This window comes from Leuciscus leuciscus (assembly GCF_965113295.1).
Source record: "Leuciscus leuciscus genome assembly, chromosome: 25".
Classification (NCBI taxonomy): Eukaryota; Metazoa; Chordata; class Actinopteri; order Cypriniformes; family Leuciscidae; genus Leuciscus; species Leuciscus leuciscus.
Window position 1 is genome coordinate 2,205,830 of NC_138724.1, and position 14,131 is coordinate 2,219,960.

General features: G+C 42.0%; 1 protein-coding gene across 2 annotated transcripts in view; it reads left to right on the forward strand.

Moving 5' to 3' along the window:
- Nucleotides 1-8,833, forward strand: part of LOC309490463 (NLR family CARD domain-containing protein 3-like) — a 34,051-nt gene extending 25,218 nt beyond the window's left edge. For both annotated transcript variants that reach the window (XM_082159649.1, XM_082159650.1), the window contains 3 exons: nt 119-292; nt 6,245-6,291; nt 7,338-8,833. In XM_082159649.1, coding sequence (XP_082015775.1) covers nt 119-292; nt 6,245-6,291; nt 7,338-7,867 — 751 coding nt within the window. In that variant the 3' untranslated portion in view covers nt 7,868-8,833. The remainder of the gene's footprint in view (nt 1-118; nt 293-6,244; nt 6,292-7,337) is intronic.
- The last annotated feature ends 5,298 nt before the right edge of the window (nt 8,834-14,131 follow it).

Sequence of the window (14,131 nt, forward strand, 5' to 3'; positions counted from 1 at the left end):
AGCTTTTCTAAATAAAATATCAGTTTGTCAAGCCAGGTCCAGTCAGGTCTATGTAATGTTTTTGAGTCTTCACTTCAATTCTGACTGACAATATCTGACTGTTTTGTGTTGTCTGTAGGTTGTCTGGCTGTATGGTGACAGAGGAAGGCTGTGGTTATGTGTCTTCAGCTCTGAGTTTAAACCCCTCACACCTAAGAGAACTGGATCTGAGCTACAATCACCCAGGACAATCAGGAGTCCAGCTGCTCTCGGACAAACTGAATGATCCAAACTGCTCACTGCAGATACTCAAGTATGTGGGGCAGTATCAGGGTTTTACACAAGATCATTATTACTGCTAATCTCAGTGAAACTGAGTGAAATAAATTACATAATAAGTATGTATAAATACACATACAGTACTGTGCAAAAGTTCCTGTGAAGACGTTAAGTATTTATTATTTAATATTATAAATCTAAAATCAAATCAATATTTAGTTTGACCATCCTTTCTCTTTAAAACAGCACAAGTTCTCCCAGGTACACAGTTTTCAAGGTTGTTTAAGCATCTTGGATAAGTTGCCACAGTTCTTATGGATTTATTTTTGTCTCAGTTGTTTTTCTCTCTTCAAGTAATCAAACCAAACTGATGTGGACCAGACCATACAGGTTGACCATACAAACTTGTTCATACAAAAATTTCACTGGATTAATACAATATACGTAAATAAAATGTTTGGAAATCTAAACTGGTATTTCCTACTGGTACACTAAAACAAAATACATTAAAATAAGTATTAAAATAAAAAAAAATGTAAACCTTTTTTGTGAAGCATATGACTTTTAAACAGTACTGTACACACACACACACACACGTTGCGTTTTCATGTTTTATGGGGGACTTTCTTTAGACAATGATTTTTATACTGTACAAACATAGGATTTACCAGGTTAACACACACACAAACAGGTATGTATACAAATTATACTTTCAGTATGTGCCACATGAGCACACACACAAATTACAAAAACAAATTGACCAAATAATAATAATTTGTCTGTTTAAAGTTTTTTGGCAGCACATAAAGTTTCACAAAAAGATCATAAGATAACAATACTACAAATACACATATAAAGTCAAATCAACAAAAACAATTAAATGTCTAATTTAAATCAGTTTGTAAAAGATATTTAAAAATGGTTAAAGAGATTAGAGGTGAAAAGATAAGAAATATAAGAAGGTAATTTACCTAAAAGTGCCTTAAATAGTGCAATAAATAAAAAACGTGCAATTTTCTCCTATGAAATAAAGGTGACCAAGCTAAAGATTAATTTAAAATATGATGCGTACATGACTCTGCACCACAAACAAATCATAGTAGAGAATGATAAACAGAATCTAATTCAAATGTAACTAAAAAAAGTGGTTTCAAGATGGCGGCTTGAAGGGCGGTTGTGTGTAGTTAAGCGGTATATGCTCTCATTGACAAATGCGGAACAATTAGTTCATGCGTTCATGACATCAAGGCTAGATTATTGTAATGCTCTACTGGGTGGTTGCCCTGCACGCTTAATAAACAAACTACAGCTGGTCCGAAACGCAGCAGTTCGAGTTCTTACCAGAACCAGGAAGTATGACCATATTAGCCCTGTTCTGTCAACACTGCACTGGCTCCTCTATAAACATTGTATACATTTTTAAATATTGCTGATTACTTACAAAGCACTAAATGGTTTAGCTCCGCAGTACTTGAGCGAGCTCTTAACGCATTATAGTCCTTCACGTATATTGCGATCTCAAAATTCCGGCCAATTGATAATACCTAGAATATCAAAATCGACTGCTGGCGGTAGATCCTTTTCCTATTTAGCACCAAAACTTTGGAACAATCTTCCTACCATTGTCCGGGAAGCAGACACACTCTGTCAGTTCAAAGCTAGATTAAAGACACATCTCTATGACCTAGCTTTCACATAATACATTATAGACTTCTATAATCCAATGTTAGGCTGCATAGATTAGGTCAGCTGGAACCGGGAACACTTCCCATAAATCCTGATGTACTCGTTACATCATAAGAAGAATGGCGTCTACTAGGGGTTTCATCAACTAGTCGACTAGCCGACTAGTCGACTGTCACAACCACTAGTCGGCGCTGTCGGCCCTAATCGACTAGTCGGAAAACAAAATGGCGTCAGGCGCTGAGGTACCTATGCGTCCAAAACGGTCAAGGTCATGGAGTGCAGTGTCGCATTTGGTGCAATATAGATGGACACGCAAAACGGGACACATTCAGAATTAATAAACATTTAGTAAACTACAGAACAGCGCGAGTGGGAAATGGCGCACCTCACACGGGCAGGGCTACGAGAACGGACACTGCACTGGTGATATAAAACGCACACACACAGGTCTGTTAACTTAAGCGATACTTTTAAGGTTGTCTAATATTTTTCTGACTAACAAATTACTGACACAGTTGGCTAAAGGGTAGATTTAAAAAAAGAAAAACGAAATTTAAATAAAGAAAAAACAAAATTTAAATAAAGAAAAAACGAAATTTAGGCTAAATAAAACAAATGAAATTTAAATTAAGAAAAAACGAAATTTAAATAAAGAAAAAACGAAATTTAAAAAAGAAAAACGAAATTTAAATAAAGAAAAAACGAAATTTAAATAAAGAAAAACGAAATTAAGTTAAAGGTGCCCTAGAATGGATTATTTTATTATTTTAGAATGTTTCCTGGGGTCCCCTTATAATGTTAGTATGTTTTTTAGATCAAAAGTTGTTATAATTTAGAAATAAAAGGCATATTTCCTAGCCTGATTTCATCCCCTGATTTGAACGCTCTGTTTGAAGGGGCGTGTCTGCTGTGAGACTTCAATGTAAACGCCCACTGCTGTGATTGGCTGACATGCTTGCATATGAAATCTGGCATTCGAGCTATCTGGAAAACTTTTACTATTACAGCTTTTATACGTTTTTACTATTACAGCTATCGGGATTAACGAATCATGAGAAGTTTTTTAAGTATTTAGATCTATTCCCATCACATAAAAGGTTGCAGTGATGACCATTGAGCAGATGACAGCCTGTTGATCGCGTGAATGAAGATCTTATCACTGCAACGCGATTTACTGATGCATAAACAGTGTTGAACGACTTTGAGAGAAAGATTATCTGTCTGAATTTGAACAATTACACATCAGAAATTCACATAACCCACTGGTTCTCCAGAGGCTCGGATGAAGGAGCTAAACAAATATTTTTGTGTTCATTTGTACATCCAAACACTGAGCAACTGCCATGCTTCGTTCGCTCGTTTGCAAGCCACGATGTCTCTCGAGGAAAAAACAATATCGCGCTGGATCTAGATAACACAGTGTAAATTATCGTTAATAAAATCACTACCGCTTGCGGGAATATAACGTTAGTTGAAATCGCCCCCTTCGTCCGTTTGAGACGCCGAGAGAAGAAGCCTGGCTGCTTGATATTGTTCCAGGTTAGAAAAACAGTCCGTGGTGAAATGGGCAGAGCAAACTAACAACTTCGAATTAAACTGTAGCGGTATCCGATTATAGATAGAGAGATTAGAGATAGATCTGCCATTTTCCCTATGATCCTTCACCTGCAGAACTTCTGATGATTCGGCTGTGCAGTTTCGCCTGGCCTTGAACATGGGCTGGCATATGCACATTTTTGGAGGCGTACATATTAATGATCCCGACTGTTGCGTCACAGTTGGTGTTATGTGGAGATTCGCCTGTTTTTCAGGGGTGTTTTTCAAAAACGAGATTTAAATAAGAAAGAGAAAACTATGGTGTTTGAGACTCACTTTATGTCATGTCCATGTACTGAACTCTTGTTATTTAACTATGCCAAGATGAATTCAATTTCACATTCTAGGGCACCTTTAAATTAAAAACGAGATTAATTTAAATTAAAAACGAGATTAATTTAGATTGATAATAACGGGTAAAAAGACTAATACATTTTGTTTCTATTATTCTATTTTCCACAATGTCAAAGCAACGCAGCTTAACCGAAAACACAAGCTCAGGCATGCACTTCGGTCCATACAAACTCCGCTGTTCTGCACTCTAGCGGTTCGAGCCGCGCCTGAATCGCGTGTCTCACGCAGGCAGTGTGCAAACTCCAACCTGTTAAGCTGAGACGCTCACGCCACGCAGCCAGTGTGTCGCAGGTGATACAAAAATATAGTGGTTCAGTATAACCTACATCAAACTTGTATCGGCCTATATGCTTAAATGATATTTGCTTAAAGATGCAATGAAAAATGCACAGTTAAAACTATATGCAAAAAATATGTCGTGATGTTGACAATGTTATTGTCTGAGGCTAGCCATGTGGCAATGCTTATCTGCAACGTTCGCTGATGCGCGTGGTGTGGCAGTTCATAACAAGAATGTTTTAATTACAAGAATGTTTTAAATGAATGCTGCTGTTTTTGTATAACACAAGAATAACTGATGAATTTATTTATTATGTTATTTCTGAATTTCAAACATACATTTCCAATAATTCACCAGAACTCCTTCCTCTGTCTTCCTTAACAATGCTCAATGCGTTAATGCGTCAATTTAATGAATAAATAATTTAACGACTAGTCGACTAGTCGTCGACTGTTATGCAAAACTAGTCGACTAGCAAAAATCAGTAGTTGTGAAACCCCTAGCGTCTACACTAATATTAGTCTCTGTTTATCCCGAGGTTTACCACAGTCCGTCGGATCCGGGCTGTATCCAGATCTGATGAAGGACCTGCGCCTGGATGCGATGACAGCGCAGTCCTGAAATGTCAACTAGTCTCTTCCCTGTGAAGGCCTCCCTCCCCTCTCTTTACCTCTCTACAGATAAAGCGTTGTCGGGATAATTCCGGTTCGCGTGGCTATGTGGAAGCGATACAATTCTGTATTATTCATTTTAAGGCCAGACAAGTAGTATGTTGAGGGTTGATTTGTAGGGAAGGACTACATGCCTGCGCACATACTGTATATTCAAACGCGCATACCTATCGACTGAACTCGTAATACGCATGTGCACGCCATCAACGTTCTCACTGGTTCGCGTTTTTTAAGTTTGCGCAGAAAGAACTTAAGAGTTTTCTGTTAAAACGGTGTCGTGTTAGCGGCCCCAAAGTTCATAACTAATGATCGTTGCGACAAAAGTGAATCAATCAAACTAACTTTAGCTGGACAATAACTTTATTCGAGAGCTGCTATAAAGCCAAAACACTTTACTTTAGTTTCCTATTATCAATGTAAAGTTGCTTTGGAACAATCTACATTGTTAAAAGCGCTATATAAATGAAGACGACTTGACTTGACTTGACTACACGGCTACTAGCCAAACGGCTAACTGGTGCTACAAGGACCCCGGCTGCCATTCCATGTTGCCTGTCCTTTAAATTCAGCCACCCTATCAGCAATCTGTAATGGGATTGGAAGACGCTTCACAATCCCCCTTCCCTTCTCCTGCTTACCTTGCTACATTTGAGGCTTGTTCGACTTGAACCGGCGCTGCACAGGCCGATCGGTTTTTGACATCAAAATACTGCGAGCGTGATTCAGAAGCATACAGAGCCGTCTGCTCTCTAATCGCTCTTGCGGTACTTTGATGTCATTCACTGATCGGTTTGTACAGCGCCGGTTCAAGTCGAACAAGCCTTTGGACTCTTTGTGTTTCGTCAACGTCTGCCTTCATCACTTATCTTGCCCTCTGTCTCTTTGTGCTTCGATCTCATGCCACGTTGTATTCTCTCGTTGTAGCGATCACAAACCAGCCTGGATTATACAGATTGGACTGTTCAACTGATTTCTTCCTGTTCAAGTTCATCATCTAACTCTAGTTGGCCTCACCATCTGTGATTTGGATTTATTTTTTTTTATTTTTTTTATTTTCATCTTCCAGGACTGTTGTGATTGTTTTCACTGTGGACTAAATAAACGATTTAATTGCAATCAGCGTTTGGGTTCTGTCTGTTACGGTGTGAGTGATTTTCTCTATTCAAAATTTCTATAGCTGTGTGTTTAGTCAATTGGTCTTGAATTTATTGTCACTGCGTTATGTATGCTGTTGGTTTTGTAGACTGATCTGTCTTTAGAAATCTGTAACTATTTGACTGCTAAGTTCATTGGACTGGGTCCAAAAGAATTCTGTATTTGGCTCCATTTTTGAATGCCTCATTTTGAGAAATACTTATTTATTTTGAAGTTATCAATAATATTTTATGTCTCTTTCTAGTTTGGATCATGGAGAACATTTCAGAATTCAACAAGGACTGAGAAAATGTAGGACTTTTCTCTTTCACTTACACACACACACTCTCACACACACACACACACACACACACACACACACACACACACACACACGCACACACGCGCACACACACACACACACACACACACACACACACACACACACACACACGTGTTAATGACTATATTATTGAAGATATCTCATTTCAATTGTTTTTTCATCAGGTGATTATATTTTAATATGTCCTAACCCAACCCCTACCTCTAAACATAACCCTCATAAAACTCAGCAAAAAAATAAATGTCCCTTTTTAGGATACTGTATTTTAAAGATAATTTAGTAAAATCCAAATATGCTTTCAGATCTTTATTGGAAAGGATTTAAACAATGTTTTTCATTGAACCATAAACAATGATCGCACATGCACCTGTGTAACAGTCTTCAAAACACTAATGGTTTACAGGCAGAATTTTTTTTAAAATAATTTTAAAGAGACCTTTCCACTGACTCTGAAGAACATCAAAAGAAAGATGCCCCTGGTCCCTGATCACCTGTGTGAACATGCCATAGACCTGCAGCAGGAGGCATGAGGACTGCAGATGTGAACAGAGAATAAACTGCAGTGTGTGTAATGTAAGATACCTAACATAGTGCTGCAGGGAGACAGAAGGACAGCTAATCATCCTTAAAGTGCCAAACCACGTGTAACCACGTGTCCCCCCAGCCCCCCAGAAGTGTTCGAGAACTTGCAAGTGCCTTGGTGGAAGAGTGAGGTATAATCTCACAGCTAGAACTGGCCAGTTTGCTGCAGTCCATGATGCTGTGTAGGGCTTAAAGCAGCAGCTGGACACACCAGATCCTGAGTGCTACTATTGATATATCCTCCCCCCGATCAGGGTCTCATTATTATTATTTTTTGTTCATCAAATGTTTATGAAACTTGTTTGGTTTGTCTTTTCTTTTTCTTTTTTTTGTTGAGTATACACACACACACACACACACACACACATGCACTGCTCTAAAACGATCAACTTCACACAACTTCTAATCTTCTTCTTGTGTTTCTTGTGTTCAGATGCCTGTGATCTCATACTGGATCCAAACACAGCACATGTTAAACTCTCTCTGTGTGAGGAGAAGAGGAAGGTGACACACACCAAAGACCCAGAGTCATATCCCGATCATCCCGAGAGATTTGAGAACTATGAGCAGGTTCTGTGTGGGGAGAGTCTGACTGAACGCTGTTACTGGGAGGCTGAGTGGAGCGGGAAGGGTGCTGGTATAGCCGTGGCATATAAAGGAATTAGCAGGAAAGGAGGGAATGACTGTTGGTTTGGATACAGTGACAAATCCTGGAGTCTGTACTGCACTGCAAATGGATTTACTGTCTGGCACAATAATATGAGCAATAACATTTCTTCCCCCTCACCGCCGTCTAACAGAGTAGGAGTGTATCTGGACTGGCCATCCGGCACTCTGTCCTTCTACAGCATCTCTGACACAAACACACTCACACACATAGACACATTCAACACCACATTCACTGAACCCCTCTATGCTGGATTTAGGGTTTATGATGCCTCCGTGTCTCTGTGTAAGATTTAACAACCTGTGCGCTTTCATTTGACCAGGACTAAAAAGAAAAAGCGGCCCATCACACCATAACGCTCTGGCTTATTATGCACAGAGCAATTTTTAACACGACTTACTAACATTAAAATATAAAAAAATATAAAAAAACTAAAATATAAATGCTATTTAATTGTTTTAATGTGTAGGATTGAAAATAATTCCAAGATATTGCAAATGAACAAAGACATTTGCTTTGCTGTTTTCAACCCACTCTCTCTTACCCCAAGGACCATTTTCTAAAGGCACAGAGGGGTATCTCTATCAGATAGTGATCTAGGCCTGTTGGCCAAGATGTGTGTACTTCGGGGGTCTATGAATTGTCACACCTTGATTGGTCAGTTTGAACGGCTCACATTTGGGTTTCGGTCACATGGTCAAAGAAGGGATAAAAGATGATTGTAACTGTTGCTCTGTCTCTTTGTGATTCTCTGGCTCTCTTTCTCTGGGCATTCTCTGTTTGCCTCTTTTCTTTCTCTCTTACTCTACACTTTCTCTCTGCCTCTCCCTCTCTTTCTATCTCTCAGGTAACATTTTGCATATGCTGGGTACAAATGATGGTATAAGTTTTTATCATCTCATACATCTGTTTTATAACTATTTAAAATGTAATCATAACCATATTGTCATTGAACCCTTTCAATTACAAATAATGTGCTAACTAGTTTTGATTTGGTATTGACTTTGAAGTGCTAACCTATTGCAATACGATATCGTCACTCTCTAGCGACGCTCTCCCACATATTAAGCTATTGTTACTGCGCTTATTTCCGTCATTAGTATAAGTAGCAGTGGGTGGAATAGACAAGAAATGCACAGTTTTCTACCATCTTGCTTACATTTCTTTAGTCATTCAGCAGTCTTGCAGCCTGAGACCCTGTAGGAAACCCACCCTTACAAATGGAAATAAAAAGTATTTTTAATGAACAAGTGACTGGCTTCTTTACATTATAAATTCTTTCTGTGGACCTCATTTATAAAATATAAAATACAGATTTGATCTTAGAGTGTTTGTATGCCACGATTCAGATTTATATAAAAAAAGGTATTTGATGTGGACAAGGGTGGGTGAGGAGGGAGACCCTGTACTCAATCCTGAGGGAGACAGGAAGCCAGTGGAGTGCTTTAAGGATGGGGTGATATGGTCATATTTGCACACCCTAGCAGCGCTTTTCTGAATGTACTGCAGCTTCTGGAGGCTTTTGTGAGGGATCCCGATGAGGAGCGCATTGCAGTAGTCCAGCTTGGAGGAGACAAAGGCGAGGACAAGCTTTTCCACATCTGCAAGAGTGAGTGTGGGACGGAGTTTGGCGATGTTCCTGAGGTGGAAGAAGGAGGTCATGGACAGATGTTTGATGTGAGCCTCAAAGGTCAGACTAGAGTTCATTCTAACAGTCAGGTTGGTGGCTGATGTTGAAAGTGGAATATCCTGTCCAGAGAAGGTAATGCCGGTAATGACAGATGTCCGGACCTGGTGTGGGGCGCCAAGTAGGATGGCTTCAGTCTTGGAGCTTTTTAGCTGCAGATGTGTTGCTTCATCCACACCTTTATCTTCTCCTGGGAGGTGCTCAAAGTGGATGATGGCAGGGCAGAAGAGGGGGTTGATTTTACTCCTGAGGTAGAGTTTCATCTTTCTGATGATGTCCTCAACCTCTCGCTGTGAGATGTCAGAGAAGCAGCAGATGTTGGGTCGACAGTCTGGACAGGCAGGGTGGAGGAGCTGGATAGGAGGGAGCGGATGGTGTCTACTTTTTTTTCCTGAAAAAATGATGAAGTTGTTGCACCTCTCCTCTGTGGCTTCTGAATGACAGTTTGCGGTTTGAGGATGTGATTTATAGTAGAGAAAAGTTTCTTAAAGTTGCGAGGGCTATTGTTGATGATATTGGAGTAGAACTGTGACCGTGCATCTCACAAGGACCTTGCTCTCTGGCCTTTGGATGCTCTCTGTAGGCTTGCCTGTGAACAGTCAGTCCTGAGACCCCAAAATTGCCAAACTATTGCCAAAATGTGTTATATTAGATCTATTATATGCATTTTATAATAATTCCAAAAGCAAAACATACAAAAAGCACTATAAAAGGATGTGGTAATGGCAAATGAGCTAATGAGTGGTCCTCTGCTGCCATCTGCTGGCTATAGTGGTAATGTCATGCCCTTTTCATGTTAAAGAGTTTGTTTTCCACCAGGTGACAGAAATCCTTGACTAAAGCATGGCACATTTCCTGTGTTATCTCCATAAATGAAAATGAGAAATGTAGGTCTTTTTTAAAGTTAATTTTACTAAGTAAATGTATTTTCCAAAAATATTTTAACCACATATTGCCAATCTAGACATTTACAGTAATATAGGGTTTGTCTGTATTCTCAATATAATAAATGAATATTAGCTGGTTATTTAAAATGATTAGAAATTAATTAAATTTTCAGGGACTGACTTGATGGGTTGTTTAGAACCTACTGTGTTGTTAAGGCCTATCCTAGTATACAAACAATATAACAAATTAAGTTTTTTTTTTTTTTTATCATACCCTCATTAAACCCAAATATTGTAATCCTAGAATCGCCCCTGTCCCCTCCCTTCAGCTCACAGGCCATCAATAGCTAGTTCTCTTACGAGAGGTCTCTCGTACTGCGTAAGATATCTTACGCTAGGGGAAAATCCTTTTTCCGCGAGATATTGAAGCCAAAAATTATCCTTAATTTTGTAATAATGCAAAACGCGTTGCGGCAGCATGCAGACATAGGCGAGACAGCTCGCGCGCCTATTGGCTGCTCTGCGGCAACTGCAGCAGCCTATCGAGCGAGGCCTGGCGTGACGCCAGACCCAATCAGGGCACTTCGCGCCCGCTGCGTCACGTCCCGCCGAAATGGGCGTGGTCTAGGCCTATAAATACCGCTCGCAGGCAGCTATTATCTGATTTTTCATCCTTCAAGCGAAGCACACGCATCGCTGGAGCCGGAGAAGAAGCCGCGCCGTCTGAGAGAGCACCTTCAGCGGGACGAGTCACTGAAGTCGCTGGCCGCGCCGCCTTCCTGCCTTCCTGCTGCGCTTTCCGGCGCTTATATCCTTTCCTTATTACACTGTACTTTTGTGTGTGTGTGTCGCCGCCGCGACACACATTCTAAAAGAGCTAGCGTCTTTTTAAAGATGCCTTCCTGCGGCTCGTGCAGAGCCACACTCAGCGACGGGGACCGCCACGTGGTTTGCGTTTCCTGCCTGGGTGAGGAACATGCAGTTCTCGCGCTCGCTGACGGCGGCTGCCCTCACTGCGAGCTGATGGCAATGGCGACTCTGAGGACTCGCCTAGCCTTCTTCACCGAGACTGCTCCCCCGCCCGCCGCGGCGTCGCGCCGTAAAAAGCGCCGTGCCCAGCGGGCCCCGGAACCCTCCCTCAGCCGCCAAAGCTCGCCGGTTCGCCCGCTTGCTTCCCCGGCTTCGTCAGCTTCGCTTCCTGACGGACAGCGGCCGCCGTCTGCCGCCGCTTCCGTTGACATCGTGGATGAGGAAGCCCTGCTGGGAGAGGATGATTCCTGCTCTATCCTGGCGTCAGGCAGTGAGGATTGGGCGGGCTCTGAGGACCCCGCGCCCCCTGCCCGCACGTCGTCAGGCAAGAGAGCGTCCATCGAGACGGAGCTCATGCGAGTACTCGCACAGGCCGCGGCGAGCCTCGGCCTCGAGTGGTCTTCGCCTGAGCAACCCGCTCACAACCGGCTGGATGGATTTTTCCTGCCTGGGGAGCGCGCTTCGCCTGCGTCCAGACCGGCGCCTTTTCTTCCTGAGTTACACGAAGAAGTCGCCAAGTCCTGGAACGATTCGGCTAGAGTGCGTCCTGCTGTTTCTTTGGCATTCTCCGCTGTTGACGATGCCAAGAACAAAGGATACCTTTCGCTGCCGCCGGTCGAAGAGGCGATAGCGGCCCACTTATGCCCGCCCTCCGCTGGACGGCGTGCTAAGTCGGCCCTACCCTCTAAAGCTTGCCGCACGACGTCAAGCCTGCTCCGCCGCGCTTTCTCCGCCGCCGGGCAAGCTGCGTCAGCGCTGCACACCATGGCAACGCTTCAGATCTTCCAGGCCGATCTCCTCCGTAAGCTGGATGAGGAAGGACCTGACGCGATCTGCGTGCCGGACTTAAGGAGTTCCACGGACCTCGCTCTCCGTGCTACTAAGTCTGCAGCGCAAGCCATTGGACGGAATATGGCCTCTCTCACCGTGACTGAGAGACATCTTTGGCTGACGCTCTCGGAAATGGCCGAGTCTGAGCGCACCGCGTTCCTCGACGCCCCGCTTTCCGCCACAGGCCTCTTTGGATCCTCCGTCAAGGATTTCGCGGAGAGATTCGCAGAGGTACAGAAAGCGTCACAGGCTATGAAGCACTTCCTCCCGAAGCGCTCCAGCTCTGCAGCAGGCCGTGCGAAACCGTCTGCTCAGAGCTCACAGCCACAGCCACCGTCCACTGCCTCCACTTCACAGCGCCGCCAGGCCCGAAGCGCGAGACCGCGCTCCCGCTCATCCGGTCGCCGCCCCGCTGTACGTGGCCCTCTTCTAGAGAGAACCGAGGTTACGTTAGTAACCGAGTACGTTTTACGGTGGCCGAGAGAGCTCAACGCGCTGCAACTGAAGAAAACACATGCAAATAGAAAAACACCTGCAAATTAAGAAAACATCTTCATCAGTTTCACAACACATGTGTGCTCCAAATACTCACAACACAACCAAATACAGAAACGCGCTGCAAAAGTTCACAACACAACCAAATACAGAAACGCGCTGCAAATTGGACAGAACACAACGGAAATGTTTCCGGGGAAGCTAATAAGTGACGGACCCGACTGGGACGTGTGGACATGCTTACGGAGCTGTCTACTTTAATTTAATTTAATTTATTATTTTATTTTTGTTGCAAAACGTACAGAGATTACACGTTTATGACATACAACTTTGTATACAATATACAAAATGCATTTGTAATATGTTCAATGTCATAAGAATACTAATCAGAAAAGAACAAGCTGAAGACTAAAATAAATTAAAGAAAAAAGATAGAGAAAAAGAACATGAGGGAAAGATATTAATATATACATCAGTTACATTGTACACATTCATGTTATGTTAAAATAAGTTTCATAAGAAATGTTAGAATGAAGGGTCCAAATCATAGACAGTAGTCTATATAAGAGGTCCAAATATGAGACGGCGCTGCGTTGTCATGGGAACATCCCAGGTGAAAATAATGAGGAAATTACATTGGCTTTCGTTGCTCCCTTCATCAAGTCCGTTCCAAACGGCTACATAATGGCACACAAGTGCCACGCTCCCTCCAAAGTGCCCACGTCAAGGGCTCTGCCGTCATTAGTCGTTAGTAACGTTAGGGCATAGGTAAAGCTCACGAGCAATAAAAAACGTCCCAGCCGGGTCCGTCACTTATTGGGTTCCCCGGAAACATTTCCGTTGTGTTCTGTCCTATTTGCAGCGCGTTTCTGTATTTGGTTGTGTTGTGAGTATTTGGAGCACACATGTGTTGTGAAACTGATGAAGATGTTTTCTTAATTTGCAGGTGTTTTTCTATTTGCATGTGTTTTCCTCAGTTGCAGCGCGTTGAGCTCTCTCGGCCACCGTATAGTTTCCAGCCAAAGTTGCAAATTTAACTTTTGAAAAATTTGAATATTGCATAAAACATTTTCAAATAAAGCATCGTTTTCATCCAGTGAGTCAAAGAGAACAAAATCGTCACTTCCTGATAAACTTGCGATAAATATCACTAAGATAAGTAAGAATTGCCACTATATATAATAGTTTTCGTATATTATAAATTACTTGCGTCTTTAAGCGCGCAGACGAAACACAATAAATGTGTTATCTTGATTTTGGAGGCAGATGCTGCTGTTTGGGAACGCAGTCGTGTAAGGCAGTTCTCAGGTAATTATACTGAACCACTCTGTTGACAGACTTTGCTGAGGTGTTTCAGAACAAGCGTTTGAGATGTGGTGCAACAAAATCGGTCCACAGGTTAGTCTGCGCCATCCCATAGCAAAGTCACATGTCTTTTTTGATGTGCATCGTGGAATTTATTCAGTAAATGTGTTTCCATCGTAGTTTATACACATGTTTTCTTATCGGATAAAAAATCAGACTCATTTGAATTATTTTTTTATGCACATTTTTAGATTTTATGCGCATCTTGGCGTTTCCATCCAGCATTTTTTTATGCGATATCCCAAAATGCACATAAAAATAGGTGG